This window comes from Populus alba, chromosome 14 (genome assembly GCF_005239225.2).
Source record: "Populus alba chromosome 14, ASM523922v2, whole genome shotgun sequence".
Lineage (NCBI taxonomy): Eukaryota > Viridiplantae > Streptophyta > Magnoliopsida > Malpighiales > Salicaceae > Populus > Populus alba.
Genome location: NC_133297.1, coordinates 6,943,410 through 6,971,384, shown reverse-complemented (window position 1 = coordinate 6,971,384; position 27,975 = coordinate 6,943,410). Strand labels below are relative to the sequence as shown.

At 36.4% G+C, this 27,975-nt stretch overlaps 3 protein-coding genes across 5 annotated transcripts; 2 read left to right on the top strand and 1 right to left on the bottom strand.

The window, feature by feature from the left end:
- Window positions 1-610: 610 nt before the first annotated feature.
- LOC118041596 (C-terminal binding protein AN) lies at window positions 611-10,636 on the top strand. Of its 2 annotated transcripts, XM_035049025.2 has the most exons (9): window positions 611-1,709; window positions 2,699-2,922; window positions 4,420-5,053; window positions 5,654-5,822; window positions 5,916-6,046; window positions 7,161-7,961; window positions 8,095-8,142; window positions 8,731-8,844; window positions 9,156-10,636. In XM_035049025.2, exons 1-9 carry the CDS (start codon window positions 1,023-1,025, stop codon window positions 9,228-9,230), a joined length of 2,883 nt encoding a protein of 960 aa, XP_034904916.1. In that variant the 5' UTR covers window positions 611-1,022; the 3' UTR covers window positions 9,231-10,636. The 2 variants fall into 2 exon arrangements, 1 of the variants encoding a protein (XP_034904916.1); XR_012167879.1 differs by lacking the exons at window positions 611-1,709; window positions 2,699-2,922 and having other exon boundaries at window positions 2,932-5,053; window positions 9,156-9,800; window positions 9,969-10,636.
- Window positions 10,637-12,398: 1,762 nt separating this feature from the next.
- On the top strand, window positions 12,399-17,346 carry LOC118041598 (protein REVEILLE 5). Of its 2 annotated transcripts, none has more exons than XM_073404496.1 (8): window positions 12,399-12,934; window positions 13,709-13,766; window positions 14,279-14,399; window positions 14,504-14,680; window positions 14,774-14,902; window positions 15,649-15,758; window positions 16,112-16,171; window positions 16,765-17,346. In XM_073404496.1, exons 1-8 carry the CDS (start codon window positions 12,642-12,644, stop codon window positions 16,876-16,878), a joined length of 1,062 nt encoding a protein of 353 aa, XP_073260597.1. In that variant the 5' UTR covers window positions 12,399-12,641; the 3' UTR covers window positions 16,879-17,346. The 2 variants fall into 2 exon arrangements, with proteins under 2 accessions (XP_073260597.1, XP_034904919.1); XM_035049028.2 differs by having other exon boundaries at window positions 14,279-14,402.
- Window positions 17,347-17,902: 556 nt separating this feature from the next.
- LOC118041597 (uncharacterized) lies at window positions 17,903-26,286 on the bottom strand. The gene is made up of 10 exons (XM_035049026.2): window positions 25,317-26,286; window positions 25,116-25,214; window positions 24,766-24,968; window positions 23,164-23,357; window positions 22,882-22,987; window positions 22,452-22,765; window positions 21,295-21,702; window positions 20,496-20,577; window positions 18,796-20,370; window positions 17,903-18,265 (listed from the first exon to the last, which is right to left on the bottom strand). Exons 1-10 carry the CDS (start codon window positions 25,382-25,384, stop codon window positions 18,105-18,107), a joined length of 3,210 nt encoding a protein of 1,069 aa, XP_034904917.1. The 5' UTR covers window positions 25,385-26,286; the 3' UTR covers window positions 17,903-18,104.
- Window positions 26,287-27,975: the final 1,689 nt, after the last annotated feature.

Genomic DNA, 27,975 nt, shown 5'->3' with positions numbered 1-27,975 from the left:
ACAAAAACAAAAGGTGTAAAGCATAGGTGCTGCTTCATGCATATTCAGAGGCAATCAAAGATTTTTTTCATGTTCTCAATTTTATGCATGCTAATATTTTTTTTTTGCTAGTTTCTAATATATAGTAAAGTTTAAATTAAAAGAACTTTTATTTTTTTAATATAAAATAAAAAAATTATTTGTATATATATTTTATATTCACAGAAAAAATGCTGTATTTTTCCAATGTAAAAAAAATAATTTTAGTTTAAATATTTTAACTTAAAAAAATATAATATTTTTTCAATTTGTGATGAAAATATTTTTGAAATAATTTTTTTTAAATTTATTGTTTATAACAATTATAATTTATTTATATATATATTTTAACTTTTTAATATGTGATATTAAAATTTTAAATATTATTTTTGAAGTTAATGTAAATATATATATATATATATACTCCTGACGCATAATAAACGATGGGAATGTTGAAACTTGGAGCCATATTTAATAATGTTTTGAAGGTTGGAGACTGATATGCGAAGTGCATCATTGGCTGGGGGCTAATCCGCAGCTTTCACACAATAATAATGAAAAAAAAAAAAAAAAATAATAATAGCAAAAACCTTACCGTCAACCTCCAGCAAGAACAACTGAAGACGACACGTGCTAATCACAGCTCACGGTTTCGTCGTCCTCGTCCTTCCTATTTCCTGTCCGAAGTTTTTGACCAGGTCCACTGCGTCCCTTACATCCGCAAAAACTCTCGACACTCAGAACATCACTTTCAAAAACCCTAATCACGTATAAAAATTCAAAACCCTCCTTTCCTCTCCAATGCAAAAAATAGAAACTAAAAAATCTCCTCCATTTTATACCCTCTCCAACAAACATTGCTCCTAATCTCCTAACACCGCCAAAATTATAGAAAACCTCCTCCTATGATTCCCAGGATTTGATAAAAGATCAAAATCCAAATCCAAGAATCCCTAATTTCAGCTTATTTTGATTCCAATTTGAAGGAACTATACTAGGGTTCAATGGATCAAAACCACATCGAATCAAATTCCTACAAATATCTAATAACAAACAAATCATCTTCATGTCTCGAGATCCGATTATTCTACGTAAGAGTAACTCCTTGCGTTATCGAAAGCGTACCCGACCACCTGACCATCCGCCATCTCCGTCGTTCAATCAGCACTCCACTCGAAATAAACGGCTCTAAAATCCCCTCCTCTGATTCCGCCTCCTTAAACCTCCGTCGCGACCGCCTCAACAAGGAATCATCGGAGGTCACGTATGTTAGCACGGACAGCGTGAGCGTCACCCGCGGGGTTGAATTTGAAGTATTAGATAACAAGGACATGGTTTTGTGTGGGTCGTTGGAGAGGATCGAAACGACATCGTGGGGGAATAATGGGGGTGTAGGGGGGTTGGAGAATGATGCGAAGACAGGGTGGAGTTTAGAATGCTGTGTGGCGGCTGGTGTTTTTGAAGGGAACTCGGTGTTTAAATTGGGGGTTTCGGCGCCGGTGATCGAGGTCTATATTGCTGGTTGCTGTGGAGGTGTGCCGGTGATTTTGACGAAGACCATTTTGGTTGGTCCCATGAAGAAACCGTCTAGGTATGCGATGCTCGATGCGATTCCAGAGGATGAGGAGTTGGATAATAGGAAGCAAAACGGTGTTATTAGTAATGGGTTGGTTAGACAACGCAAAGTTCAGGTAAATTAATCCTGTTGTCATTAATGCATCTCTCTTTGTTTGGATTTTTAGTCAGAAATAGAATGATGGGAAAGTTAATAGTTTTGTTTTAGAGAAGTTAATCGAGGAAATGCAAGTCTTATGTTGTGTATTGGTTGTTATGTTGTAGGGAAGTGCGGTTGTGAATGTTGTAGGCTTTTTGTTTGATTGCCTTATCGTTGCTTAAGTTGGATTGAAGTTACGTGAGTTGAGTTAATTCTGATTATGATTTAATTTAAGTTTTGTATAATGCAGGTAATGTGGATTTTGATGTTGATTGTGTTGTTTTAAGTTGTAGTTCTGCAATGTGTCTGAGCACTGGAGCATTAGGTTTGCTGGTCCTTGTTCTAAACTGTGTCCAGTGAATGTAATTGTATGACGATTTTTTCCCCCTGAATCTATCTACGGTGCCCACATTTTTTATTTCATGAGAAGTAGGTGCAGCCTCTTGAACCACTTGTTTATTTGTCGAGAGAGAGGAAGGCAGCTTCTATGTAACATGAGTGTCTCCCTTGAAATTATTACTACCTGTACAAGTCTATCAATTGATTACATTGTGGTGCAGCTTGGAGTTGGTCACAAATGATTTGTTGGATAATGTGCTCCTGTCTTCTTGAAATAAATCATGCAAATACGTGTTCCTCTAAGGAAGCAATTACGGTCTTCTAGATATTCAACTGTAGATCAGCTTTAAGAAGCTTAACAAACTCTTGCACAGGACAAATTGGAAAATTTTCTGATATAATGAGGACATCTTTTTTTCATGTGTTAGTCAATGTGAATCCATGATGTGCATAGCTGCTTAGGTTGAATACAAGGACAAACATGAGCATGATTCAATATATATTGAGTGATTTTCTGATGATGTGTTTTAGAAAGGTTGTTGACACCTCAGTTTACTTGGAATAGCATCCCTTCGTCAGCAGTTTATGCTATTTCAATTGTCTCATCAACATTGGGCCCTTGTGCAGATTACTGAAGCTGAAGATGATGATGGCTATGAATCAGACGAGAAAATTGGAAGCCAATACTACTCAGAAGACATGTATTATGGTGAGGATGGACAACTCTCATGGTTTAATGCTGGTGTGAGAGTTGGTGTTGGAATTGGCCTTGGGATGTGTCTTGGTGCTGGCATTGGTGTTGGACTGCTCATGCGTTCATATCAAGCAACTACGAGGAATTTTAGGAGGAGGTTCTTATGAACTGGATATTTTCTGTCTAATAGCTTGTTACTGTGGATGAACAAAAACAGCTGGAAGTATTTCAGAATGTAGAAGTACATCTGTAATATTGCTCAATATACGAAGTTGAAGGAGATGGGGAACATATAAGGCAGGCTTGATCTGTTAAGTGTGAGTTTTGGTAAATGATACGGAACTTGTACAGTATTTTTGTTTGGTAGTTGTAAGATCTATATATCTTGACAAGGAGACCAGCTTAAAGTTCTTCATCTCATTCCTCTAGTTGCTTATAAGATCATGACTTGTGGTGGTCCAAATGGAAGTCGGATATAATGCAAATTTGCATAAATATTTGGACTAGCAGAGCTTGGGAGTAGACTCTGGAGGGAATGACAGCCTCGATCTTCCGATGATCCTGCAAGAGATATACAGGCCTGCATGGGTTTTTGGTGGTGCGAGTGTGCCTCTATAAAAATGCATATAGTTTTCTGGGTCCTGTAGTGTATTTGTGTAGCTCTAAGTGTAACAGGTTTATTTTCTCATGTTTCAAACTCAAACTACTGCTTCTCATTTTTGCATTTAATTAATTTGTTTCAAGCTGTTTGCTGCATTTCTGAAATAATGGGGAAGTGTTTTTGACGACATATCATATCGGAGTGCTGTTATTTCTGTGATCTGAATTTTGCTATCTTTGGAGGAACGTAGAAGCATTGAACCAGGTATTTATTTCCATTTATCCCCAGGCTAAACCCATACGAAATGCTAGTTTTTCTTTTTTATGCACTCGTGTATTCTCCCCTCAAGTGCACTTTCTTTTTATGTGAAAGGCCTTCGAAACCTGCTTTCACCAGTGGTGAAATGACAACCGACAGGGCGGGGAAGGTAAATTCTTCCGACAGTGGTTTTTCAAATTTTCACTTCCTCCTCTTGTAAGAAAGAAAAACTGCTAGTGGGTAAAAAAGAAAGCCGCCCAAACAGGGTAATAGCTATACTTCACCGTCTCTAATTAGCGACCCATGTTCTTGGTAGCGGCTGGCAAAACCCTGGTCATAGTTACAGTTTTTTCTTCTTCTTCCACGTGGGTATCCTAACTGAGAATAATAAATCTCTAACGGGTAATGATGGTCTTAAAAAAACACTTAGCCTAATTATGAAAACATAAACACTTTATTTATTTTCATTAATAAAATAAAAATAAAATGAAGTAAGGGAATCGAAGTCATCGAAGCATTACTGCAGTTTTTCAAAACCCCAAGGACGAGGGGTCAGAAATAGTCTACTGCTCTAGACAAGCAAGGGTACGGTAGGGGAAGGGACCTTTCACCATCTCCCTCCCATCCAAACCATAGGAAGCAAAAACAAACCAACAGAAAAAACGACACTCCATCAGCCTCTTCCTCTCACATTTCAGTTCACAAATAAGTAAATAAAAAAGAAGCTCTTTTCCCTCCTCCTCCATTATACCCATCCAAAAAATGGCCAAATTCCTCACGTTAAACCCTAACAAGTACAAAAATTGTAAATGAGCGCCACGACTACGAGATCTTAGCGACAATGTCACATCGCCGTAACACTAACACGCCTCCTCCTCCACAACAACAACAACAACGTCTCCCTCTTGTTGTCACTCTCAACTGCATCGAAGATTGTGCCATCGAACAAGACTCCCTATCCGGCGTCGCTTTAATCGAACACGTCCCTCTCGGCCGCCTCTCCGATGGCAAGATCGAATCTGCCGCTGCCGTCCTCCTCCATTCACTAGCTTACCTCCCACGCGCCGCCCAACGCCGTCTCCGTCCTTACCAGCTCATCCTATGCCTGGGGTCGGCTGACCGAGCTGTCGACTCCGCTCTCGCTGCCGATTTAGGTCTCCGGCTTGTCCACGTGGACACTTCTCGAGCCGAAGAGATCGCTGATACGGTTATGGCTTTGTTTCTAGGCTTGCTGCGCCGGACGCATTTGTTGTCAAGACATGCCTTATCAGCTTCCGGTTGGCTTGGATCGGTGCAGCCACTTTGTAGAGGAATGAGGAGGTGTAGAGGTTTGGTATTGGGCATTGTTGGTAGATCTGCATCAGCTAGATCTTTGGCTACTAGAAGCTTAGCTTTTAAAATGAGTGTGCTGTATTTTGATGTACACGAGGTACTTATTCACGCACTTTAGAATTTTCAGTTATTCAAGTTGCTTAGATAAGTGTTGATTTTGATGCCAAACAATGTCGTTTTTAGAATGTTTTTTGTTGCTTGTGAATTAAATAGGAGAAAATTGTTAAATTTTTTTAATAGTATTGGCTGATGGGTTAGTAGAGCCATTTGAAGTTAAAAGAATTTTTTTGTTTTGTGGATGCAGTTGATTTATGGGCAGATCAGAAATGAGCTTCATTGTGATGTTTTATGGGGTTTATGTGGAGATAATACATTTTGTGTCTGTAAATATTTCCAAATTAGTTGGTTATAAGGCACAAGTTATTTTCTTATCTCTGTAATGAAAGAAAATAAAATCTTGGTTAAGCATACCCTGTTATATTTGATAAGCTTGGCATTTGGAAGATGCAATTTGGGTATGATTGAGAAACATTCTTTTAGAAGTTGATTAGTTGTGGGATTTGATGTTTTTTGAAGTGTTGCTACTCTCTAATTTAATGCATTGACTTGTTGTGCACTCTTTTGCTTTTATTTTCCGGTGCTCAAGTTATTTGCATTTGCTCTCCATTCACGTTTTTGCCTAAATTAAACAATGCAGGGGCCAGGAAAATTAACCAGGTCTTCTATTACATTTCCTTTAGCTGCTCGAAGAATGGATACTCTTAATGATTTACTGGCTGCGAGTGATCTTATTTCACTTCACTGTGCTTTAACTAATGAAACTGTTCAGATTATCAATGAAGAGTGCTTGCAACATATAAAGCCAGGCATGCTACTCTCCTTACTCATTTTGAGAAGTTTGCGATAATTTACTTCCTGCTGATATTTATGTGGAAGGAACCTCTTTTGCTTTCTTTTAGGGGCATTTCTTGTGAATACGGGCAGCAGTCAGCTGCTGGATGATTGTGCTTTGAAGCAACTTCTGATTGATGGGACCTTGGCCGGTTGTGCCCTGGATGGTGCTGAAGGGCCACAGTGGATGGAAGCATGGGTATGTATGATTTATCAATTGGATTATGATGTTATTTTTAGGATATATATAAAAAGTTTAAATGGAGTATGTTATTTCTTGGAATCTATAACATTTCATGGCCAATTTGAAATATCAGTTACTTCATAAAAAAATTAATAACATACTCTCCCCCTTCTAAATAACTTAGCAAGTTGGGTTGGGTAGGTTGATGGACACCCCTAGTTGTCTCTGTTTAGTATCATTTCAGTGGTAACTAAAATTCTGAGCGCTATAAAACATGCTCCTTCCAGTTTAATTCAAAAAAGTTGTGGGCCTGTATGATTTGTATTGCTTGTTGCCCTATTTAATCACCCTTTTCCCCTGTTAGTCAATTTGATTTTTTATTTATTTATACCAGTAGCCTACAATGTTCTCATGTGGCATTGCTGCTTAACGCAAATGTCTTGATTTGTTTTGGCCTAAATCAACCGTTGCTTTTCTGAATATACATGTTTCTCAGGAAAAAACTCTATCCTCGTCAAACTTTCCATTACTAGACTATGGATTGGGACAAAGGCCCCATTTGTTTGCTGGAAAGTAGTTTTCTTTTGGAAAGTGAATTATTTTTTGATGTTTGGTAGTGTAATAGAAAATAAGTAGAAAAACAGTTTCCAGTGTTTGGTTATGTCATGGAAAATAAGCTGGAAAATAACTTCTTAATGTTTAATTTTTCTCAAGTTTATTAAAATAATAAGGAACAAATCCTACAAATTAAAAAGTTGAATGAGAATGAAATTGAAAAAAAAAATTATAAATTATCTCAAATAAAATAAATAATAATCAAAATAATAGAAATCAAATCTAAAAAATAAAAAAAAATGAAAGGTGAAGAAATTAAAATAATAATAATTAACATTTCATAAATTATTTCAAATAAAATAAGTAACAATCAAAAGCCCTTATCGTTACACTTCCTGCTTAGATATAGTATGGTGACATTGGTGAGCGGTAAGGATTGAGGTCTCAAAGCACTGAGCATGGTCTTTGATTTTTGGTAATGTTTGGAAAAATGTGTGCTGTAGACTATTGTATGATATTTAACTCAGAATATAGCACCTCTGTCTGAGCGATCCATCCCAAACTTTTGCTTCAGGTAAAAGAGATGCCCAATGTATTGATACTTCCACGCAGTGCAGATTACAGTGAAGAAGTGTGGATGGAGATAAGGGACAAAGCTATCTCTATTCTGCAGTCATTCTTCTTTGATGGGATCGTACCAAAGAATGCTGTTTCTGATGAGGAAGGGGAAGAAAGTGAAATAGGTGATGAAAGTGAACAATTTCACAGGCAAGACAAAGAAAGTACTCTGCAGGATTCTGTTGGTGAGCAATTGACCGATGATATTCAGCTAACTCCAGAAACCTCTCACAAAAAAGTCAGTGGTCAATCGATAGAATCTACCAGCCAAGCTCAGGGTTCTGGCATGTCTCAAAATACAACCACAAGATCTGATGAAAGACGCAGCCGATCAGGCAAGAAGGCAAAAAAAAGACATGGCCGTCTAAAACCTCGACAGAAATCAGACAATCCTTCTCAATTAGAGAAAGAAAGTACTTCACATCAAGAGGATGATACTGCTATGAGTGGCAGTGATCAAGTGATAAGTTCCAGTTCTCGGTTTGCTTCCCCTGAAGACTCAAGGAGTAGGAAAACACCAATAGAATTAATGCAAGAATCAAGTTCAGGCCAGCTTTCAAGATCAGGCAAGAAGCTCAGTGGAAAGTATGATGAGCTGCTCAAAGACGGGCACATTATAGCTTTATATGCAAGAGATCGCCCTGCACTCCATGTTTCCAGGCAAAGAGCTAAAGGAGGTGGATGGTTCCTGGATGCTCTGTCAAATGTAACAAAAAGAGATCCTGCAGCCCAGTTCCTTGTTGTTTTCAGAAACAAGGTTTGTTTGGCAGAAATCATTCATGCCTTTACCACATTTTCCAACCAATTCATCATATTACGGCTGCTAGCATAATTGGATAGGTTAACTGTTGAGTTCGCTAATGTGTTTTTGTGGATGCATTTTTTTGCAGGATACAATTGGGTTGCGCTCTTTAGCTGCTGGTGGAAAGTTATTGCAGGTACTTTATATCTTGTAAGACTAAGTAGTTGGAGAGTGCTGCTGTACTAGTATGATAAGAAGTTACTGTTGATGGGCACTAATATCTGCTCAAGTTCTCGTGGTGTACTAGTGTGATATGGTCGTGCTTCTACAACTAGCACCGTTCCTTTTCTTTTGCTGATATTCTTTACACACTTTGAGTTCTCGGAAAATGTTTATAACTGGGGCATACTTAATCTTCGTATCTGTTTGTGGAGCATAGACATCTTTATGTATTGCTGCTTTACAGTGCATTGGTTTAGGGAAGTAGACATTTGCTGTGTGAAATCAGACTTTGGATTGATTATTTTGAGGGTTGCATGTTTTCAAAGAAGATAGAAGCTTAATATTGTTTAACCAGGCACTCTCTTTGTTCTCAATTATGTTCTTCATTTGGAAAGCAAAATGAAAATTTGTGCTTAGAGAATCTGCATCTATGATCTATGTCCTGTCATTCATTTTGCAGCATGATTGAATGGTAAATGCCTAACTTGCTAAAATTCAGGTATCTTGATGTAATTATTTGGTTGCTTGGGATTAAGGTCGAGTTCTATTTTGAAAATCGCAGATTAACAGGAGAATGGAATTTGTTTTCACCAGTCACAGTTTTGATGTTTGGGAGAGTTGGATGTTGGAAGGTTCTTTGGATGAATGCAGGCTGGTTAACTGTAGAAATCCTTTGGTACATTTCTCTCCTCTTTGTATTATGCTGCATGATAATTTTCCTCCAACTGTCTTGAGCTCTAATAAACAGAGATCTTTAATGGTTAATTATTGTCCCTCTAGCTAAAAAATAGTTGTGCTTAGATGGTTACTAAGATTAATTTTTCAGTAGGGCATCAACACACATGAAGCAGTGCATGAAATTTTGATAAATCCATCATTCTTAACTAGCTACCTGCCTTCCACCCTGCACTTGCACAGAGGAAATATAATTCCTATTTACCTGTCCTCTCCCCTTTGAATTGTCTTAATTTGTGCAAAAAATTGCAGGCTATTTTGGATGCACGCATCGAGATTCTGGCTGCCTTAGGGGAAGATGATGGTGTTACTCGATGGCTAGATTAGATTGTGATAGCAAGATTTGAGAAACCTAAACTCTTTTTTTGCCCATCTCATAATTCTTCTCAGCTACTCATTTTGTTTTCTCCTTGAGTTTGTTGTTTCCTCGAAACAATTTGTAAAAAGCATTCTTTTCTGTTTCCTTTTTTTTTTTTTTTCCTTCTGGTTTTGTAAGTTATCAGTTATATATGCATCCATTACCCGTGGGATGTATGGCCCTCTTGCTGAAATGAATGTACTTTATAATTTATGAGAACTGTCCATTGTTTCGTCAAATGGATCGTTGTTTCTACCTCGATGAATTAATGAAATTCCATTTCAGTGTCCATTTTGTTGTTGTCGAAGCTAGTAGATAGTTGTCAACCAATGCTTTATCATCATCTCTGCCTTTTATTGTAGCCGCGCTAGCGTCTGGGCTTGTGAAGTAATTGCTGATTAATAACAGAACTTCAAAATTCGCTAAGGTGGGCGTGCTTTGAATCACCGAATAAGTTCACAAGGCATTTCAACTTTCAATGATTCCATAAATCCTTGACGGGAGAGAATTCAGAATTTTTAAACATCATAATAGTACAGGTGGTTGAGCAAGATTTTCTGCTTCACTTTCTTTTTTATAATGCTGTCTTGATAATTAAATGCACTCGTGTATTAAGCTAATGTCTATTCGCAGTAAGCGCACAAAATTTTCTTTCAGGGTCAGTGTACATAAAAACAGAGATGCTAATGGTTTTTTTTGCCTTGAAGTATCAAGCTCGGTGGCCTAGGGCGGTGAGGCTGCGCCACTTCTTCCCTAGTGATCTGCAAGATTTCAGTTTTGGAAATGATAAAGCCGTGAAGGTAACGCAAGATCCAGTAGGTCCTTAATCTAATAAAGCAAGAATGTCCCATTGCTGCAGTTTGCAAAGGAAAGCTCACATGGTTTTTTGGAGCCCACAACTTGGCTTGAGAGAGGGGGAAACTATGGGGGACAGGAAAGCTTTTGCAATCGCCATTCATATATACATACATGATGCTTCAACACCTTCCAATCAATATCAGCTGATCTCGCACCGACCATTTAGATGATCGAAATAATTGCTTAAAATTTCCTACTCGTATTTCGGATCTCTAGTCTCAATCAATACTGCTTGATATCGACCAAAGTATATCAGCTAATAATATTCGATCTTCTTCCGAGGCTGGAGAGGAGGTGGGGAAAAATCTTAAGTTCGAATTCTACCTTCGTTTTGCGATCTGAAAGGGTAATTCTTGTTGTCACTCTTTATTTTCTATTGGAGACCTGTGTTCAATTATACAAAACAGCTCACAAATATTCTCAGGTTTCCGAGCGAAGCATGCATACTGCAACTACAATATTTACCATAATTTTTTTATTTGAATTGGATGGCCTAGAGAGCAAATGCATTTACTGATGTTTTTTATTGCTAAATACACAGCACGTTGTCTTGGATACATCGTTGCCCGATGATTCGAGAGTATTTGCTTAGGAAATTCTGTTTGGGACTTTAATCAATTCAGGGATCAGCAAAGTAAGCAATTTCTCGGTCGCTGTCACTGAATAATTGGTTACACTAGTTCAACTTCCTTTTCAGCCATAATGTTTTTGCTAATTCCGAGTTTTGATACGCCTAATCAGCATTTTCACAATATAATAATGAGTAGATGTTAGCTAAACGCCAAGGCAAGCTACTTAAAACAGTAAAGCTGATAATCACAAGCCCCCATGTGTCTCTCTCGAACGAAACTGTCGTAATTCATCCTTCTTCGGTGTACTTTAATCTCACCTTGGTTAAAACAAAACCAAAAAAAAAGGTTTTGGATTCGAACTATGAAAATATAAACGAATGAAGTTTTTTATTCTTGGCCTGTTAGTTCAAGTACCAACCAAATTCTGACTTGCAGTACCAAAGGATATTTTATCATTCTAACGTAATTTGATAAAAAAAAAAAAAAAAATGATACAGATTATAAAAACATTAGAAAAATTATTATGGGGAGTAATGTGCTGTTTTAAAAATCATTTCTCGGTCAAATTAATTCATGAAGTACAAAAATAAATCTAAAATTTTATAGAAATACAATAATCAAGAAATGAGATTTAAGATTGCATGACGAATAAAAAAAAAGAGATAATCTGATGTTAAATGAAAAGAATAAGAGAATAAAAAAGAAAAAAAAAAAGAATAAATCACTAAGGACATATGAGACTTCATTTTTAATATATTTAATATTGTTAAAAAAATCTTGACAAAATAATTATAACTACACCACCATCAAATAAGATTGTAATTAGTTATAAATCTTGTTTGGGGTTAATTTAAGGTTGATTATGATCTCGTTTAGAAGATATTATAAGAATTGTCTCATCAAATTTTTTTTGAATAATATTAGATGTATATATAAAAAAAAGTTTCGATATGTTTCTAATAACTTATTTTTTTTTTCATTTCTCTTTCATATCAATTATATTATTTTCCTTTTTTTTTTTCTTGCGCATTGGAACTTGAATATTATATTTTATTTTTGGATCTTCCTAAAATTTCAAGATTAAGTTAATTAATTTGCAAAAAAAAAAACATATATTTTAAAACATAATTAAATAACTACTATTAAAAATGGCAATGTATAAAAATAATATTTAAAAACATGTTTATATTTAAATTGCACTATTTTTCAAATATATTTTTCACCTGTATCATTTTTTTAAAAGTGTGTTTTAGAGTGTGATTGTGGTTATTTTTTAAAGTGTTTTTTACTCGAAAATGTATTAAAATAATATATTTTTAAAAAATTATTTTTGATATCAAAACATCAAAATAATCTAAAAACACTAAAAAAATATTAATTTGAAATAAAAAAAATAAAAAATTTTATTTTTTTTCAAAATTATTTTTAAAATAAAAAAACAAACAGTAACTAGATTCTTAGCGAACTGCTATTTTTCGAAAAAATTCGTGCCCAAAGGTCACTTCCCAAACCTTATTAAAAAAAACAAAAGAGGAAACCCACGTAACTGTAACAAAAATTGCCGTCTGCGGAGTCCACGGGTTACCTAACTCTAGATCGAGACAACAACACTGCCACGTGTACGATCATTTCCAAGCCCACTAACACCACCATCACAACTCCCACACACACTCTCTCTCTAATCTATTATTTATAAAACCATCAATCAATCATTTATAAACCACACATCTACTCTGCACATCTTCTCTTCTCACTTTGTTTCCTTCTTGCAAGACACAACGCTCTGCACAAAAACCTTCACTGAAAAGACTCACCCAACACGCTTCTGCTCCTTTGTTGTCTTTCTTCCTTGCAGGACAGAACACGCGGTACAAAAACCTTAACATAACAACAAGACCACCCAGAGGAACCTAAACCGGAAGAAAAACAGAGTCGGTTTGTTCTCTTTTAATGGTGTCGGTTAACCCGAACCCGGCTCCAGGGTTTTATTTCTTCGATCCTATGAATAATAGTAGTCATATGGAGTTGCCCGGTGTCAATTTTCTGCCACCAACTAATACTAATACTGCTACCGATACTTGTAATGATACAGTTTCAGCGGCTAATACTACTAATAATAATCATAAGCTGGTGTCGTTCTCGGAGGATCCGAATAAGAAGATTCGGAAACCTTATACTATTACCAAGTCTAGAGAGAGCTGGACTGAACAAGAGCACGACAAGTTTCTAGAAGCTCTCCAATTGTAAGTATCAGTGTACATCTTCTTTCTTCTTCTTTTTTGTCTTAATTTTTAGTATTGGGTGGTGGTTTTTAGTTTTTATGTATTGCTTGGTTGCAAGAAAAGAGAATTTGTATTTAGTTTCACCTAATTGGTCAGCTAAATGAGAGAGATTGAATAAAAAATTATAAAGGGTTTTTCAGTTTGGCATTGATGATTGGCATGGCAATTCGGGATTTTAATTATTATTATATTTTTTTTTGCATTTTAATTATAGTTTGGATTTTGAATTTGAGTGATTAATTAAACGAGAGAATTTGAATAACAAAATGAGGGAATTAAGGGTACTTGAACTTGGGGTTACTGATGAGTTTCCATTCTGGTGTAAACTTGTGTTAATGAAAGCTTGTTTACATATTATATATATAATTTTAATTTAGTTTTTGAAATGGGAGCTTTAGTATTTGATGCAGAAGTGGGAAGATTGTTGATTGCTGAAGAAATACGGAGAGAGAAAGATTTTGAATCTTACTACTTATTTTGGTAAAAATGTTATTTTATGTTCTGCTAATAAAAACAATTCAATTTATCACGTTCATCAAGCTCTGACCAGAAAAACCTAACATTGAAAGCTTCTAAACTTTTGTTTCGGTCTTAATAACTTGAATATTGTTATATTCAGTTAGGTGACTATGTGAGAAAACTTTCTATGAGATTATCTATGTCGCAATAATTCATGCTTTCTGATTTGTCTGTTAACAAACCATGCGTCCTAACCTAAAATTATTTTGGTTACAGATTTGATCGTGATTGGAAGAAGATTGAAGCATTTGTTGGGTCAAAGACTGTCATACAGGTATCTTAAATAGTCAAATCTATCTTCTTTAAGTGGCAGGTTAAATCACTCTTTGGGTTTGATGTTCTTCCATCCTATCTTCATTTTCCATCTGATATATTTTGCTATATATGCTTATGAGGTTACATTGCATAGTCAGACTTGATCACTTGAGCAAATTTGTTAGTGAAAGGCATAACACCTATCTATTGCGTACAGGTTAAAGCTCTGAAACGGTAAATATATTTTCATTGTAATGATTACAGTTGATCAAAGAAATGATGAAACCACCTATTTATGAGAGTAATTTAGAGATTTCCTTATGATGTGGTATATTGATTCACTACTCCCAAGACCATAAACTCAAACATTTTGAGGGAGTTTTGGCCTCCTGGGCATATGTCAGGTGTTTTCTCGTGCTTTTGTCTGTTTGGGTGTATTTCAATTCAGTCACAGACTCACAGCTATTCACGAACCACATGTCCACCATCAAAATGTTTTTGCATGTAAAATTTAATGGATGTTCTTGGCAGATACGGAGCCATGCGCAGAAGTACTTTCTGAAGGTTCAGAAGAGTGGAACAAGCGAACATGTACCTCCACCTCGGCCAAAGAGAAAGGCAGCTCATCCTTACCCTCAAAAGGCTCCTAAAAGTGGTTAGTATGTTCAAACTTTGTGTTAATATTTTGAGAGGAGGATGTGGATTGAATTCGTCTAATTCTGGATTAATCTTTGTTTGTTTGTGTATCTCTAACAGCTGCAGTTGCATCCCAAGTGACTGGGTCATTTCAATCTTCATCTGCTTTGCTTGAACCTGGATATCTCTACAGGCCTGATTCAACATCAGTTCTTGGAAATCCAATTACAAGTGGAGCTTTATCTACCTGGAGTTTTAACTCTGTACCACCAGTCAGCATGTTACAGATGACTAATGGTATCTTTTTTTTCTTCTAAGCTCCCCTCCTCCTCTTTTCTTTTCTTCTTCAAGAGCTACAGTTATTATAGTAAATTATGTGTGTATTCTCAGATGATGTGGGATTGGCTGGGCCAACAATTGCAAATAAATGTTGCTACAGTAGCAGTAATGAAAGCGCCTCGAGGACTTGGCAAACTGGAAAAATAATTGATAAACGGGCTCAGGGCAAGCCAGAAAGAGGTCAGTATCATGCTTCATATTTGAAGTTGAGATGCAGATGTAGCTGAAAAATGATGGGATTTTTTCCTTCTTAAAACCTTTTGGCTTTCCAAAGCACGACTCACGAACCAAGTGCATTTAAGCTTTGTCTGTTCCACATGAACACTGGACTTCTCTCCTCTTTCAGACTTGTAGTGGTATTCTAATGACATGTCTTGGTCTTCAAGTCAGTGTTGATAGCATTCTAGCTGTGTTTTAGTGCAGCGAAAAGGAAGTTGCATTTGGGATTTGTTGATGGTTTGGTAATTTCAGGCGCAAAAAATGGTTTCTCTTTCCTATTGAAGGAAAAGGGTTATGTTCTGCAAGTCTCTCTCTTTTCAGTCATTGTTGCTAGCGACCTTTTCTGTATCATCCTTTATTTTTTTGCCGCTTCCTTACATCTTGAAGTTCAACAATTATAATGATGCTCATGCTGCATCAAACTGACAATTAGCTTTCATTTTACATCATAAAGCATGTATGGATATATATTACCTTTGTCGAATAGATCCGTGTCCATCACGCCAAGCTTCCCTGGTGCCTTGGATGATACCCTTTCTTGTTGCTGGCATTTAAGGCTCTTTCTGCCTTGTGGATCTGAACCTCTCTTTTTCATAATACACAACTGGACTTGTAGATAGTGTTGTGAATTGTGTGCGTTGTCTATCATTTGCTGGTAAATCTTCTTCTATCCTATGCATGATGAGTTTATACTGTTCCAAATGCAGTTATGCCGGACTTTGCTCAAGTGTACAGCTTCATTGGAAGTGTCTTTGACCCCAATGGCAGTGATCACTTGCAGAGATTGAAGCAGATGGACCCAATAAATTTGGAAACAGTGAGTTGTTTTTTCATCTTTTCTATCTCTTATGCCTTCATGATTCCTCACAATGTGTGTTGCATTCAGTAGGTCGGTTGGGGTGTAGAGTAGATTGAGCATGGTTACTAAAAATCATGCTTCGTGTGAAGAGGGTGGAAGCAACTTTGCATTCTGCCTCACCCTTTTCTCTTCAGTCAACTTTGCATTCTGCCTCGCCCTTTTCTCTTCAGTCTTTTCATGAAAATATATTGTTCTTGTATATAAAAATCATTGGGTTTGCCTTTATTCCTCTGAAGAAATTGCAGGTTTGGTTTTCCTTGTCACCTGGAAAACACAAATTGACTTGAGAGATTTTATTTGGCTTTTCTCAGGTTTTGTTGTTGATGAGGAACCTCTCTATCAATTTGACAAGTCCAGAATTCGAGGATCATGTAAGCATTTTTAACACTAGTTACGCATTTTACTTTCTTTAACCTTGTTGTGTTTTGTGATATTCACCTGTGATGCACCAAAATCTGAATCATGTAGCCAGTTTGCATTAAATCGGACTCATTATTCATACTTACCTGCTGTTCATGTATAATTTATGTGCATGATGTTATTTAATTCTTATTTTCTCTACTGCATGCCGCAATTGGTTCTGTTCATTCATCACCATTCCAAGGATGCCTCATAAAGTTTTGGCTATTCTCGATTGTTTAAAATTATGGATTTACAATATTGGAAAACTTATGTCTCAAAAGAGTTCTCTATTTATTCCTTGCATAGGTTTGGATATTTTACTCTTTCATTGATTGACAATTTTCTTGTGGTGTTCCCGGTTTCTTGAAGGTCATTTTGGTTCTCAACCAGTAACTTTATGAAATGATATAACCAATTTGGTCCCTAGATTTCCTGTTGCAATCTCTGTATATCTGCTACGACTTTTATCAGCGCTCTTTTTAAACTTTTCCATGACATAAGTAGAATGGTTTTTAGTCATCATGTCGTCACTCATTTGTCAACTCCAATGAAATCCATGCAGAGAAGGTTGCTTGCGTCTTATGATGTTGACTCTGAGAAGGCGAATGAGATTGAGGGTGGTGCATACAGAAATACCACTGTTGATAGGTTGGGAAACCCTATTCCAGCTATTTGAACAGTGGAAATGAAAATTCATTGAACTTCCTGTATTGTGGACACAAACAGTAAAACGCCAATCTTGGAAGAGAAGGCTACGTGGATGGCATCGTTAATGAGTGAAAGTGTCTTGAAGTTGATCTGTATATATGCATGTCTTATATAATATAGAACATGCTCTTCCTAGGTCTGTCAATCTGCAGTGTCTTGTGTGTACATATACATGTTCCCATTGCTTTCCAGGAATCTAGGACAGTTTTATCCTCCACTTTATGGCCCAAGGGCAATCTTGTATAGAGCTGAGTGCTTTTACTTGTGTTCTTTTAGGTTTCTTGAGGTTTTTGTTTGCGGGAGCAGTATTTAGGAGCTGTATAATGTGTATTGAGCAATCAATGTAAAGGGGAAACCTTGTACAAATAATTTAAAGAACGAATCATGAACAAACTAAGCCCTTACTCTTGTATTACTTGACATTTGCTTGACTAAAGTCGTCTCTCCATGTGGTGGCATGTTTTTTGGTACAAGTGTGCTGTTATGGAGTTTTTTTATAGTTCATTTATAGGGCTGTCCATTGATTTCTGTGGGTGACCGGAGTGCTGCTAGAAAAACGCAGCAGAGTTTACTTCTTTCTTCACTTGACTGCAGCCTTGTCTTTCCGACCGCGGAGACAATGCCGCGGTTTTCGAGTTCAAACTGAATCAAATGATCTCTTGCTAAGTTGGAACACATGTTGGAATAAAACTGCTACAGTGATATGATGACACCACTCCAATCTATAATAGCACTATTAATAGTGAAGCAATTGTATTTGAGCCACGACCTGGTACATGCATTTGATATCGTGTGATTACGGTTATGATTAATCCACACGGGGCGTTTCCAATACTTGTAGGCCTAGTCGTCATCTTGTGAGGGTCGAAGGAGGATTTCTTCTCATTGCTGATCTTAACTCTCCAGGGTGATATGATTTATGACCCCGACCATGGTCGAACAGGAGCTGCTTAAAAATCTTGGATACCGTTTTTTGAAAAAACAATTCTAAGGAAGGAAGATGGGAGGTGTTTTCAAATATGAAAAAAAACAAGGCAAAGGTCCCAAATAGGTGCCAATTTCCAGTCAATACCATTTAATTACATCCAACCACTGGCAATCCCTCCCGAAGAAGCATATCAAACCCATTTTACCATGCCAAGTGGATCCAAGCATGATATCATCAATGCATCGCCACACACAACACGAAATCCACTATCTATATCCAAAACTCATGTCTAACTCGTGACCATATATCCCTGGACCATGGCCTGGCGCGGCGAAAGGGTGAATTTGCTTAGAGTTTGACCTGAGTTCCATCTCGATCAGCCTTTGGAGTGCCTCCGGTTGATTGCTTTCACCACCACCATCGTTAGCTGCACATTCATTGAGAACAAGAATCAGATTACAGTAATGGCAGAAGTGCCAACATGACAACAAAGAAACTTAAAAGGAAAAAATGGGTTTGGTTGCTAGTGTTTAGCGGGAAAAAAAATGACTCGGACAACTTTTTCGAACAAGGAAGATGGTATGAGTTAAAATTAAGTGAAAAGTTGAAATGACTTTTGATTAAATAAAAGTGTTGATTCAATTTTGTAGTAACTTTTAATTTAGGTTTGTAACCAAATACATTTATGACTTTTCCATGAGTAAAAACAACTTAAATCAATTTACAAAAAACCATGCCAAACATAACCTGAATCAATCAATTTGAACGACAAAGTAATTATAGCAACAATTACCACACTAAATGAAATTGTAAGAAAGATTTGTGCAATGAAATATCATTGAACAATATTAGAGCGAGGAACCCCCAGAAAAGGAGGGACTTTGAAGTTAAATAAAAAGGCAAGCTGTTTAATAGTTAGAAGACAGAAAGGAACCAACTACTTGTTGAGTGCTATACCTTGAGGTGGAATTCCAAGGGCACCAAAGTAGGGCTGCCTTTGACCGATAGGGAAACCTTGCATTGGACTTGATTCCTGCATAAAACCAGTCACCTGATTGTTGGGATGTGGAAGCGGAATTGCACCCCTGGGCAATTCACGTCGTAGGAGGGGAGAAGGAAAATTGCCACGCATATGCAATTGATGTAACATAGAATCACGCGTAGTAGGATCAAATCCAGTCAGTGCACTGCTAGGGTGATGGAAAGGGGGACGAAGCATATTTTCTGGGAATTGATGATTAGGAGTATCATGGCGAATGTTCTCCGGGGCCACTAATTTCATCTGATCATTCATATTAGCAGGATGAGAGTCTAATGGATGGAACATTGGCCCTGGACGATTCAACTGAGGTTGAAGCTGGGGAGAAGATGGCTGGACATGGAGATTATGATAATGAACATCAGGCTCCCTCATATCATAAGGACCACGAAGAAAAGGTGGACCTTTGTGACCTCCAATAGGCCTTTCGTCCCTGAATCCAGAATTCAAAGCTGCAAGTTTCTCAGCAATGTCAACTGATGTCCCTGGAATCGGCATTAACTCAGATTTAGTTGAATTCCTAGCAAGTAGAAAGTTTCGGAGATTCAAAGGGTCACTGACTGCAATCAAGCTATCCTCTTCAGGAAATTGAATTTCATAAGACCCATCAAAGCCACCTAGCTTAGAGCTCATTTCAGTTCGAAGATGTGAGGAGTCCACTTCATTTTGAGGATCAAAGCCTAACAAATGGTCTTCAGTCCTATCCAACACAATTTGCTGTCTTTGCTTTGATGCTAAGACACCACTTCCATGACTAGACATGCTCGACGGAATTTCAACTGTTGGAGGAAGGAGACCATCATCTATTGCAGGTATGGGTAACCCATGAGACTCTGAAGCATCATCTCTAGCATATCCAATCGAGTCCCTTTGGCTGGAAATAGGTGCTCCTACTGGTTGCAGTTCCTTCATGAAAGCAGTTCCAAAAAGTGTTTCAAGAGTCAAAGCCTTACCTGAATTGGGAATGTTTTCAGCATCTGCATGTCTTGGCTTGTGAGCTGCCTTGCTTGGATTTGTCACCCCACTATTTTGTTGTCTGTCTGTAGCACTGATCCCTAGATTGGCAGATGGTGCTAAATTATTCATGCCTGTCCCCTTCTGTAACAAGGAAAGAAGGTGCTGGGATGCATGAACATCAGCTTTCTGCTGCTCAGCCTTAACATCACCACCTCCCCAGCCATACACAGGTGGTGGCAAAGCTGAACCACTTTCTGTAATTTCTGAAAGAATAGATTGTTCAAGGTCTTCGCATGTAATTACAGCTGGAGCTGCATCTAGTTTACCAGTGATGGACAATTCCTCATTATTTTCAACACTGAAAGACTTTTGATTTGATGTCAAATGCCTGTCTGCAAGTTCAAAGCTTTGGAAGGGAAAGGTTGGCAGCATGTGATCAGTAGTTTTAACCTGGGATCCACCCTTTTCACCACCAACAATTAGTGAGAGCAAATCATTTGGCCTGCCAGATGGGAGATTATCAACAGGTTTCTTTTCTGTTTCAGTAAAGAAGAGGATGAAAGAATTAGAATTCAGTAAAATAAGTTTAACTCTATGAGCAATTGTGAATGGTGGACAGCATCCAACAAAAGAAACAACAATGAATGAATTGTCCATAAACCTTCTTCACTAAACCACTGAGCAAACTTGGAAGATTGACCGGTCTGAGGGCCCCGTGAGTCATCTGCTTTAACATCATGATGCTGAAAAAATAACAAAATATATTTAAAAGAGTGCCATTTCATGCTTTAAACTTTGACACGAAATACTACCGCAAAAGGCACTTGTTCCAATTACGACGCAGGCAACAAATTCATTTACTGGAAAGAAGAAAATTAGCAGGGTGTGAATCCATGCACTACCAACTGATGGAGAAAATTCATTTGATTTGGTGAAGTTCATCCAACCAAGTTGATAGCATTCAACTTCATACCTTTTTATGGGGATTAAAGTGACGAATACCAATACAGATAGCAAAATTACAGAGTTTTCTTATTTTGGCGAGGCTGGAATTTTACTTTTTGCACCGCAAATTTTTCATGAGACTTGTATGACACAATCTTCATGGCAACTCCGTCATAACTTTTCATTTTATTACTATAAGCGTCTACAAACCATGCTAAAATATGATGTATTCTTGATAAACCTTTTGAAAACTTGTCCAAAACTCTGGTGAACATAAACCCACAAACATGGAAGACAGGAGTTCAGTTATCTAAGGTTAGGAAAAAATTATAACCAATACCAGCTTGCATTTACATATACACAAATATATGTGAAGACAGCTAAAGATTCTGAAATTGAACAAAATTAATTCAGGTACATCACTTAAAATTAGCAACAGCTGAGGAATTCAGCAAAATAGAATTTTAAAAAGAAGTGATTACGAATGTGTGCATTGAGAAAGAGAATTCGGTTACCTCAATGAAACTGGAGGAGCCAGTACCATTTAGTGTTAAAGCACTGCCAAAAAGCTTGTCCAGAATTGAGGTTGAATGGGATGAACCAGATTCACCCATATTTTTATTCCCTGGCACATTCTCAGCATCAAGATCTATTGCTTCACTGTTCTCAGAATCTATAAAGGCTTCTGGAAGATTAGAAGTCTTAGAACCAATTCTTTTACTTGAAACATCCAAAGCTGCTGCTAAATTCAGAATATTTTCGCTCTTGTTATCAACAGAAACACGAGCGCTTGGGCTTCTAGGATGCTGTGCATTCAAATCCATTTCCTCCGAAAATTGTTTTCCATCTTGATTATTTGAAGTCTCATCTAAAACATGAGTACCTTTAGCTTGCAAAAGGCTTCCCTCAAGTTCAATGTCAACCTATAGTAAATCAATAAAAGGTGATGATTTATTAACAAATAATTAGACTCAAACATCACATACAATCATAATTGGAGAATGAATCTCAAAACATAGAAAAGTCAGGGCAACATAATACTTTCACAAACATATGATCAATCTGTTGATTTTTACACTGTGTTTCAACTTGATCAGTACCAAATATTATTTTGCAAGCTAAATATATAAATAAGATCTAAACCGAAATTGGTGTGTGAAGAACAAGTAAATGGCAATATATCATATAACAACCAAAAAGCTAAAAAGGAAAAGGAGACAATCAAGCAACCTTTGAAAATGCAAGTGTTTTCAACCTCAGCCAAGAGACTTCCAGACAATTTTCACAGGCAGCACAAACAAGGCAATCACATATTCATTCAAGAGATATACTAGCAATTCCATATTTTTGTGCTTAATTGGATTAGTGGATGGTACTGTGACAGCACAGCAAGACTATGATGATACACGGATTGACAATGCAATTCCATATGATAGGCACTTGCATGTTTATGGTATGTTAGGTGATCTCTCAAGCACTGCTGATTGCTGATGAGGTGTGAATGTAGAATATTTCTCCGCAAATAAAACATTGTAAAACTTACTCCATTAACCACAAGGATCCTGAGGCTTGCTAGTAAAAAATAATCTCGAGGAAAAAGATATAAACAAACAGTATTCTGGCCTGCCAACTTTTCACTGCATATGTATTTGAGAAAATATATAAGAATCACCTCTGAGGAATGAGAATTGGTTAAAGATTTTGCTCCAGCATGCTTCTCTACTATGGCGCTTGAAAATCCTGGGGGCACAAGAGGTCTGGATACAGGAGCTTGTGAGGGGTATAGAGGCTTATCAGGATCATTAATTGGCATAGGCTGTATCACTGTCTTGTCCAATTCTTTGCTTCCATTCAGAAGTCTTTTATTTTCTTTTGAGTCCTCCAGTAACTCAGTAACATCAGATGCATCTTTAGACTTTTCTGGATTCAGTTTCTGCTTTTCTTGAAAAGCTTTATGTTGTTCTTTCCTCATTGATTCAAAAGAAGCTGAAAGGACATTATATGTTAAACTTGCATTTGCTGAAGGAAACTTATCGATAAACTAGAAGCAAAGCATAATTAATTGCTCTTCCATATAAATCCCATCAAAACATAGACATTACCTCTTCTCTTTCTTTCCTCCTCTGCCCTATCCTCACTCGTGTTTTCAGAAGAACCAAATGTTTCATCATTAAGAGAGTCAGTTTCCCTACGCGAATGAGGCATGGCCTGAAATATTACAGGGAAGAGTTAAAACAAACTTCAAGAGGAGACTTCCTGGATAAGGACTAGAGGGCTTATTAAAAGCTACACATACCACCAAACCCACTCACTAGACATTATATGTCTGATTAAAATTTGCAAGCAGAATCATACTAACAAAAGACAAAAAGAATAGGCCTAACCCTGTAAGGACGAGGTGGTTGATACAGCTCATTACTCTTATTGAGCTGGAATTGATCATTAGATCGAAACTTTGGAGCTGGCAGCCCTGCACCATATCCAGACGGTCTAGGAAAAGAACCACTTCCAAGAAGTCCATCATGCTCAGGAACTTGCCCAGATCGCCGAGATTGGTTGCCATAACGCCTTCCAGCGTCTAGACATATACACATCATTCATCCGGTCAATAACTATGTTACAGGATTTGTAATTCATATAGTTGCATCACAGATCAACAGTAACTGAAATCTCAGTGACAACATATATCAAATTGTAGCCGCAGAATTGAGCAGAATATGACAGCAGTAAAAGACACATTGAGAATCCTTTTGTTGCTCCCAAGAGCATTATATGAGAAGCCAACTGAATTCAACACATTGGTAGCGCATGACAGATGCAAACACGGAACATTCATCAATCTACTCTTTTGTCCCAGTCATCTGGCATGACAGAAAAGAAAAATGAATGCTAAAAATTCCAATTCACCTCTCTAATGATGTCAGGGTACATACTTGTACTATGCATGAACTACAAACTGCATCCTATCTCCTGCTGCCAAGCTTTGGAGGAAGTACGAACCAAACTCAAATCAGCCATAAACTTCTCAAACCCAAGTCATTTTATAACAATATCATTCACGGTAGGAGAAGCTGGAATAACATGGAATTGGTATATATCATGGAATAACAATATCATTCCTGGGAAAATGCATGCATCTGTTCAAAAGTCTCTAAATATCACATGCCTGTGATTCAGTATTTTTCTCGAAAAATAAGCGAGTTTATTCCTTGTGATTCATAGTTTTCCGTTACTAAAAGGCCAGCTTAATCACCTTCTCATTTCTTTGTAAACAGAGAAGAAAGGAGCGTTACCTGAGTCGCATAATAGCTGTTTACTATATAAAAACTAATTATTATTTGAAATGGCAGAGTTGAACTGATGATTTAGAGTTTACTCAAGTTATGTAGTTTCAACGCACAACATGAGTTCGATTCTCTTGGCTATCAGGGGTGAGCAATTTCACATTTGGACTACATCCACACACATCAGCCTGGGATTTCTCTCGTACATGTTGAAAAAATGGTTTGCATATAATCAGGGTTGGCCAGGAAGGATAACAACGAAAACTCAAACACTGTCCCAGTAGTTGTTGAAAGAGCCATTTGAAAATATCATATTTTGAAACAGCATATCACTTAACAAACTCATCAAATATGAGTTAAGATCAGTACTAATGAACAGCTTAAATTATAAAATGTTCAAGATATTACTTTCAGATGCACCTTATGGAGATGAAACACCGATTTTCTAAATACTAGCCCATCAAGCTGACAGAGGAAGGGGATTCTTGCCCACTCTTGGTATGGTAATCAGATGTTCACAGCTTAACACCTTTTCCATTTAGCTTCTCATAACAAAAGTGAAAAATTAACCATAGCATTGGCATTGATATAATTCTTACAAGTAAAACACGAAACTGTTTAACTATTACCAGGACCCAAAAATGTGAACTAGTCCCTATGACAGAAAGATCAACAGAATAGCAAACTTATGTCAAGCCTTACCTGAATCCCAATCAGATTGTGAGTCACTGTCCCGATCACTCCTTCCAGAGGAACGGCTATCCCACCTTCCATGAATACCCCGAGAGAAATTACTTGAATCCCCTCTAGTGGGTGGGGATGAGCTATAATCATTACGTCTAAAACTTTGTGATGATGCACTGCCAGGAATTCTATATCGATCCTGTGAAGTGTCCCCGAGTTCACTGGTAGAGGGAAGAAAATGGGAATTAGTTTCACAACACATGAAGAAAGAAATAGCAGTACCAACTATCAGGGACACCATTTTCATTCAAATTTTGAAGAGATAAGGATTCTACAGACAAGGCTTGACCACGTAACCTACAACTTACCTTAGAAGTGATTGATCAAATCCACTTGGTAATTTTTTGCAAACATCCAATTCACTCAAGGATAGTAGAAATTCTCTTGTATATGAAATTTTTAGCTTCCTGTATCATTCAAACAACCAATATCACTTGCTAGAAACCCCATCAAAATTAAAAAGAACCAACGCCACGAAAACAGAAAACATGAGAAAGAAATGTCGTTACTTTCGTGATTCATTGCTCGTTTCCACGTGCTGATTCGGTCCAGGTAGATCTCCACTTTGTAAACTCATTCTGCTAAAACTTGATTATATTGACAGCCGATCACAATTCAGTCAGTCCCGTTCTCTAATCCACTAATCATTACATGTGAGCTCAAATTTACAAAATCCCGCATCCGTGAAGCAATACCCATATTTCCTATCACCATCTCTCTGCTTTCACCAACTATATATGTCAAAAACTATTTCTCGATATAACCCAGTAAAGTTCGCTAACAAAATTTGCTAATTCACGACCAGAAATTCGTCTATCTCGCTCATCCAAAACCCATCAACACATATCCAATCAGATTGAAGACATCGAATTCAGTACCAACCAAGAAATGGCCAAATACAAGCTAATATCACGCTAAAACCATTATCTGATCCAGCTCAATCCACAATTAAATTCACAAGAGACACGGAGAAAACCTTACTTGGCACAAAAAGAAGCTCGAATTTCACGTATGAACAAAAAATCACTAATCGTTCGTTCTTTCTTTCTTTTTAAGATCAAGAACTTGAAATCTTGAACCCTAAACCGTCTAAAAAAACGCTTGATTATAAAAATTCCTAAGATAAAGAAGTTCAAGTTTAGATCGAATTAGACAAATTCTAAATCCTAGGTTTTCATTTTAGCTAATCAATGGAGTTCCAAAACTAGGGTTTTTGTCGAGGAATGAGCTACCTGGATCGAAGGACAGGCAGAGAGAAAGAGTGCGACAGAGAGGGTGGTGAAAATCAGGGTTTCAAGCTCCGATACTTTCCATTGGATCGGGGAGCTTGGAGCTATTTTTTCTCTTTTCTTTTCTTTTTTTGAGAGAGAGAGAGAGATTGGGAGTTGCACGCGGCAAGGAGTTGCAGAAATGACGCTATTCACAATATTCAAGCTAAGGTTGGCAAGAAGAGAGAGTTTTATTAATCAGACAACGACTACCAAAAAAAACTGCTGTTTGGTGGATAATCATACGCGCTAACCTAGTGCGTGTATTTTGAGCTCCTGTTTTATTATTATTATTATTATTATTATTATTAATTAACAAAAACTAAAAGAAGCGGTAATTACCTTATAAAATATTAATCATTGCAGTTTTTTTACGTTTTTTTTATTATTTAAAATTTTAATTGATGGAGTTTGAGGTTAATCATTTATTACGATTTATTTTTATATTGTTGTAAGTCTCGAAACTCATTAGATTAATTAGTAATTAAATTTTAGTGGAGGTGCTTTTATGCTCTACTACTTACAAAATACTATATATTATAATAATATATTTTTTTAATTTTATTATTTAATATTTTATTTATTAAAAATTAAATTTTATAATTAGTTAAATTTTATTTTTTTATTGTATTATCTTAGTCTCGTAATCAATGTTACAGGTTTAATAAGTTGGCTTAATTGACTGGAAAAAATGTTTTTTGAATTAAAAATTTTTTTCTAACTTCATCCTTTAATATTTGATTTGTTAATGGATGATGTTTTATGATTTGTCTCGATATTTTTTTTTATGAAGTTATTTCAATCTTATGATCTGGAATACAAGTACTACTAATTAGTCAGAAAAAGCATTAGGTCATTTTATTGTATCATATTTTTAGATTAAATATTTCCTATTTCATCAAATGGACTCATTATAAATTAGGTTTATAATTTATTTTATTTTTTTTTTATATAAGATTATCATAATCTCATGACCTAGATACAAGTTTGGCATGTTGTCTGAAGTTATTTTTTTAGTTTATTTTTTGTGAGGTTATCCCAACTTCATGACCCGGGTTATAGGTTTAGCAAGTTGACTTGGGTCATTTATATGTTTATTTTTATTTATTTATTTATTTATTTCATATTTTAATAATAAATTGATTGAAAATTAGACTTCATAATTTGTTTTAATTTACTTTTTATGAGGTTATTTTAGTTTCATAATCAATATCATGAGTTTAACAAGTTAACTTGAATTGATTTAGATAAAAAAATTTTCAATTTAATCATTCAATATTGGATTTTGGTGATTAAGTTTCATAATATATTTGGATTTACTTTATATGGAATTGTTATGATCTCATGATATGAATTGTGGATTTAACATATTAGATCAATCAAATAAATTATCGTTTTAATATTAAAAAATATCATTTTGATTTTTTTTAATCAAGCTATATCTGTATCATTTTTATCTAGGTTATTTGTTAACATGTCAACTCAATCGAGTTATATTAAGACAACCCCCACATGATTTTAATTTTTTTTTTTTTAGAAAAATATTAGCAACGTTTGGGTGATTCTTTTTATGTTAAAAGAAAATTATTCGGGCCTTAGCATGGCATGCGCCAGCAATCTAGTTATAAAAACCTAAAGGGCATGGAAAAATCTTTGTATGGTTTTGCCGTGGATTTGCTATAGATTATAACAGTAATATTATAGTTTTTTTCCCCAACATGGAAAATTAGATGAACCAGACTTGAGGAGTAAAATAATATTTTCATGAGATTAATTTGTCGCTCTTTATTTTGTTCGGGAGCAACATTATCTTTTTCATTTTCCTATAATGGTAAAATTATTGCATTGCCCTTGAAAGTTAAAATATATTAACATCAGGTATACGAGCTTCACAGGAATT

Coding starts and splice junctions, on each gene's coding strand:
- LOC118041596 (XM_035049025.2), top strand. CDS start 1,023: ATGGATCAAAACCACATCGAATCAAATTCCTACAAATATCTAATAACA. Junction 2,923..4,419: donor ACGAGGAATTTTAGGAGGAG/GTTCTTATGAAC, acceptor AACCCTAACAAG/TACAAAAATTGTAAATGAGC. Junction 8,845..9,155: donor TTAACTGTAGAAATCCTTTG/GTACATTTCTCT, acceptor AAAAAATTGCAG/GCTATTTTGGATGCACGCAT.
- LOC118041598 (XM_035049028.2), top strand. CDS start 12,642: ATGGTGTCGGTTAACCCGAACCCGGCTCCAGGGTTTTATTTCTTCGAT. Junction 14,681..14,773: donor CATGTTACAGATGACTAATG/GTATCTTTTTTT, acceptor GTGTATTCTCAG/ATGATGTGGGATTGGCTGGG. Junction 14,903..15,648: donor TCAGGGCAAGCCAGAAAGAG/GTCAGTATCATG, acceptor TTCCAAATGCAG/TTATGCCGGACTTTGCTCAA.
- LOC118041597 (XM_035049026.2), bottom strand. CDS start 25,384: ATGAGTTTACAAAGTGGAGATCTACCTGGACCGAATCAGCACGTGGAA. Junction 25,215..25,316: donor ACGAGCAATGAATCACGAAA/GTAACGACATTT, acceptor TGAATGATACAG/GAAGCTAAAAATTTCATATA. Junction 21,703..22,451: donor CCAATTCTCATTCCTCAGAG/GTGATTCTTATA, acceptor GATTTACTATAG/GTTGACATTGAACTTGAGGG.